Raw genomic sequence first — 5,097 nt, forward strand, 5'->3', positions numbered from 1 at the left:
TTATACATTAAATATGTAAGTATTTTTTTTTTCATTTTTCACATTCTTAACACACTAAACTGTCTTTTAGAAGGAGTATGTAATTTTATGTAGAGTAAAGGCCAAAACTGGTCCTGAACATATGCTCATTTTACGATTTTGGTCATATACTTTATATTTTGAATTTTTGCATCATGAACATTTCAACTCGGCTCACAATTGGCCCTACACTAACAATTCCGTCAATTTTTAAACAGTTTTAACCCGATTTTGATAGTTTTAACAGTCTCATTCAGGTTAAAACCGTTTAAAAATCGGTCAAAATCGGATTAAAACCGTTTAAAAATTGATGGAATTGTTAGTGTATGACCAATTGTGATCCGAGTTGAAATGTTCAGGATGCAAAAATTCAAAAGATAAAGCATAAGACCAAAATCATAAAATGAGTATATGTTCAGGATCAGTTTTAGCCTTTACTCTGTACAAAAATTATCAACCCAACAAAACAAACTTTTTATACCCAAATTTTTTTATCACGATTTAATCTTTATTCTTCTCTCGTACTTTTATTAAATCTTATAAATGGAGTGTACTATAATTTTGTCTAAGCAATCAATTGTTATTTTCAATTCCATTTGAAGAAATACAAGATGTACCCCATACTATGCCTGATTTCTATCCTAACAACTTCACACATCCCTATGAATAATTTTTCTATTATAGGAGTACTATTTAAATACGATTAATTGTAATCGTATTAAGATAGCGTTTATTTTAGGTATCATTTCACAGTGTTCCGAGCTTTGATTCAAGTATTTGAAAGAAAATCTCCGATCACCATGCAGCAGAGTGCAGATATTAATCGACGAATTGCCCAAATTTCAAGTCACATCAATCCCCCAATTAATCAGGTACACATCCTCTTCTTTTCATTATTTTTTTCATCAACTATAAGCTGCTGAATTTATAATTTGATCGGAAAAGGTTGCAAATTACTCATAAATAGGGTTGCAAATACTGTGTGTTTTTGAAGGTGGAAGAGGGGAACTTATGGCGCTCTGATTGCCGGGCAAAAGGCGGTTCTCCGGGTTTCAAGGTGGCGATATTGGGGGCGGCTGGAGGCATAGGGCAGCCTCTGGCGATGTTGATGAAGATGAATCCTTTGGTCTCGGTGCTCCATCTTTATGATGTTGTCAACTCTCCTGGCGTCACGGCGGATATCAGCCATATGGACACCGGCGCTGTGGTAATTCCTGCTTCAATTTGATTTTTTCTTTCTTTTTCATTTTATTTTGCAGCTTAGTTTAATTGAGCTATTGTCTTATTTCAGCTGAGTATTCTAGTAAAAAGTAGTCTTATGCTAATCAAGATTTGGAAGTAATCAAATTCGAAATATTATGCATAGGAGTGTAAATTTGATGCAATTTATTATAGAGGAGAGAATTTTCTTTTTGCAACCTGGTAATGCAGAAAACTCATGTTTCTACCTACTAAACTTGTACGTAGGGACAATGTATACAATATCTCAGGATTGCAAGGAGATTACTGAAAAATATGAAGACATAAATGCATAATTAGCATATCCATCTCTAACTAGTGGATTGCAAATGTTACTTCTCTTATAGATCAAACCACAAGAATCACCCCTGCAAGGTGGTGAATACATTTAACTCATAATCCTTAAGAAAACAAACCTTATATCATTAGATACATCACTAGGTAGATTGTGTTTCTCTGGGACTTAGCAAGGACTTGACTGAATGTAATGATGTTTAGGTTCGTGGTTTCCTGGGCCAAAATCAGTTGGAGGATGCACTGACTGGGATGGACCTTGTGATCATACCTGCTGGTGTTCCCAGAAAACCTGGAATGACAAGGGATGATCTTTTCAACATTAATGCAGGAATCGTAAAGACTATATCTGAAGGAATTGCTAAGTGCTGCCCTAAGGCCATTGTTAACTTAATCAGTAATCCTGTGAATTCTACAGTACCGATTGCTGCAGAGGTTTTTAAGAAGGCTGGGACCTATGATCCAAGGCGACTCCTTGGAGTTACTATGCTTGATGTAGTTAGAGCTAATACCTTTGTGGTAAGATATCTTTCTACAAGATTTTTTTTTAATGTTTTATAATATATCCATGAAAACATGTGTCTGCAAGTTAATTGATCTGCGTGTAGCTTTGGTGTGCCTAATCGTTCCCTCTGACTTCTATTTGTATGGTTGTTTTTATGTACTTTTGAGTTTATTTTTCATCATCCGCGCTATCTCTCTCTCTCATTCACATGCTAGCATGAGCATCCATTATCCTGAGATGATTCTTATGAGATGCGACAATATGGTTGTTCATGTTTTAAAACTATTAGCTGTTGAATGTTACTATCAGAAATCTGAAACCTGCTCACATTCTGGCATGTGTACCTTAATAATTGGATACTTTCACCAGAAACATAAAGTACTCTGTTTCATTTCTTTATAAACAGTGGAATTCATTTACTTATGGTATTCTGCATCTTTAGTTGGAGTACCTATTATGAATTGATCAACTCAAACTCTTGTTTTTGCACTTTGCTAGTTGCCACTTAATGAAGTGATCATCTATAATATATTTCAGTTGTCTTTGCTATTTCTTAACCACTTTTCATTTCCAACATTGTACTTCAAGGCTGAAGTGTTGGGGCTAGATCCACGGGAAGTTAGTGTTCCAGTTGTAGGAGGCCATGCTGGTGTAACAATACTGCCCCTTCTGTCACAGGTCAATACAATAACAAAATTTTGCAGTATTAATGTTAGAATTCTGTGCTGTAACATTTTATTATAATCCCCCCTCCTTATGTAGGTAAAACCTGCATGCTCTTTCACCAAAGAAGAGACTGAGTATCTGACATCTCGCATCCAGAATGGGGGGACTGAAGTAGTTGAGGTAGGCTCGAGTATTGGTCGGAGTTCTCTGATAAAATTCCTTTTTTCTACACAAGCTGCAGATAATTGTTTTTCTATTAGATGCTTCTCTTGCATCGTTATGAATTATATGTACCGGACTTATCTTTCAAGTTCTAAACAGATTGCTTGCTTCTTAGTTCAGAAAGTGTCATGCCCATATCTTTCAAGTTCTAAACTACTTAGTTCAGGAAGAGCCATGCCCCTGATAAACGTCGTACGGTAGCTTACCAGTTAGAAGAGTTGGAAGTCTTTAAAAGTCTTATCTTAATGTTAGAAGTCTAGAAATCTATCTTTATATGTTAGAAGTCTAAAAGTCTCATCTTAAATGGTATATCTTTATTCCTTAGCCTTTTGAGAGTCTTTATATAGGTCTCTTAGGTTTGAGAGGGGTATCCATAATCTTGAATTTCGTATAAAGACGGTCATTTACTGTAGGGCCTCGTAAGAGGATTATCATTTGTTAAGTTTCAATTATATATTAATTATATTTTCTGTTCTTACTTTCCCTTGTCTCTCGCATCTTTTCTATAACAGCCCCAGATGGCAAGCCATTGAACCCAATCCTCCTAAACTTTATTGTTGGAAAAACCACATAGACATGGAAAGCAAACCTAAATGTTCTGCCGAATGTATTTGCCTATTTTTATCTCTGTATTCACTTTTGAATCCTGTAATTTGTGTGGGATATCTTTCAGATTCCATTCAAATTCACGAAAGATGTTCAATATGCTTGACTGTTTAGGTTTATATGTTATTATTTGTATGGGGGCAAGATCTGAATCTAACTACTAATTTGTATTGTTGTGACCTACGAATATTTTGTCACACATTAGGTTGGCCCATGAACCCTGTAGAGTTTTTAGTTGTGAAAGTGCTGTTAATTAACTTACCTCTGTTATGTTTCTTGTGTTATTTATTTATGCTTTCATGTTACTAATAACTTAATATTGTGAACATGGTTTGTAAGCATGAATGTATTCGACCTTTGCTTGGTGCTTGTGCCTCCCTTCCATCCACATATCTCTATGCTCTCATCAGCATTCATGTCCACTGGGCAAGAAATGGTCCCTAATTGTATCTCATTACCATAAACATAGATAACTGAAAAAATTGTCATTTTCTCTATCTTCAGCAGTAGTAGTGCTGTGATTGACTAATACTACTGGTTACCATTGCAGGCCAAAGCTGGTGCAGGTTCTGCTACTCTTTCTATGGTATGCTGCTATCCCAACATCAGTTTCTTTGTATTTTTTGTTTTGGCAATTGCATGGAGAATATCTGCAAATTTTAAACAAGAATATGAATAAATGATGCAGGCATATGCAGCAGTCAAATTTGCTGATGCTTGCTTGAGGGGATTGAGAGGAGATGCCGGTGTCATTGAATGCGCATTTGTGCCTTCTCAGGCACGTTTTTGTTTGTAGGAATGAGATGTTCCTAAATCACTATCCTTGAAATATTAACCCGCAGATTTTTGCCTCAGGTAACAGAGCTTCCATTCTTTGCATCAAGAGTGCGCCTTGGTCGCAGCGGAGTCGAGGAAATCTACCCTCTTGGTCCACTTAATGAATATGAAAGGTCTGTCAAGAGTTTGTTCATATTCTCCAGTTATAATTCCTAGTTTCAGTCCGAGTTTGTTAACAATTGGTTACTGGCTGCTCGTTCTCAGGGTCGGTCTGGAGAAGGCAAAGAAGGAGTTGGGTGGAAGCATTGATAAGGGTGTGTCCTTCGCAAAGAAATAAGCAAGGTCTGTTTTCGAATTAGTTGTATCATATGTTCACGACGTGATGCTGCTTGTTGTACTGGGTTTTCGATTGTAGTTTCAGGCATGAATGCTTCTTGAAAAATGAGTCTTCTCTTATGACGCTTTGTAGCTTGTCCCTTTGTTACTCTTCACATTGATGATAGAGATATACAAATAATTTGCAGCAAATCCATTCCAATTTCAACTTCCTAATAACAATCGTCGCAATGTTTGAATACAATTTCAACAACATGTCCAAAACGTAACCAAGAAGTGGTTATGACTTTGAGATGTTGATACAAGAACTTTTCATATTTGATAAACTGATTCAAAATATTCCATACTGTAGGGCCCAGATTATAGAATGAAAATTTATTTGTGACGCTTTTTTATTTGTAGTACTTAGCAAAAATTATCGGTAGTTGCAGATT

At 36.0% G+C, this 5,097-nt stretch overlaps 1 protein-coding gene across 1 annotated transcript; it reads left to right on the forward strand.

Moving 5' to 3' along the window:
• The first annotated feature begins 613 nt into the window (after positions 1–613).
• LOC121773209 (malate dehydrogenase, glyoxysomal) lies at positions 614–4,855 on the forward strand. Its single transcript, XM_042170023.1, has 9 exons — positions 614–890; positions 1,013–1,225; positions 1,756–2,070; positions 2,645–2,734; positions 2,819–2,902; positions 4,101–4,136; positions 4,239–4,328; positions 4,406–4,500; positions 4,592–4,855. Exons 1-9 carry the CDS (start codon positions 819–821, stop codon positions 4,662–4,664), a joined length of 1,068 nt encoding a protein of 355 aa, XP_042025957.1. The 5' UTR covers positions 614–818; the 3' UTR covers positions 4,665–4,855.
• The last annotated feature ends 242 nt before the right edge of the window (positions 4,856–5,097 follow it).

The sequence above is a fragment of the Salvia splendens genome, chromosome 17, assembly GCF_004379255.2.
Source record: "Salvia splendens isolate huo1 chromosome 17, SspV2, whole genome shotgun sequence".
NCBI classification, from domain to species: Eukaryota; Viridiplantae; Streptophyta; class Magnoliopsida; order Lamiales; family Lamiaceae; genus Salvia; species Salvia splendens.

Bases quoted from the DNA above. Each gene is read 5' to 3' on its own strand.
- LOC121773209 (XM_042170023.1), top strand. From the start codon at position 819: ATGCAGCAGAGTGCAGATATTAATCGACGAATTGCCCAAATTTCAAGT. The intron at 891-1,012 runs GTACACATCCTC...GTGTTTTTGAAG, and splicing joins TCAATCCCCCAATTAATCAG to GTGGAAGAGGGGAACTTATG. The intron at 1,226-1,755 runs GTAATTCCTGCT...AATGATGTTTAG, and splicing joins ATATGGACACCGGCGCTGTG to GTTCGTGGTTTCCTGGGCCA.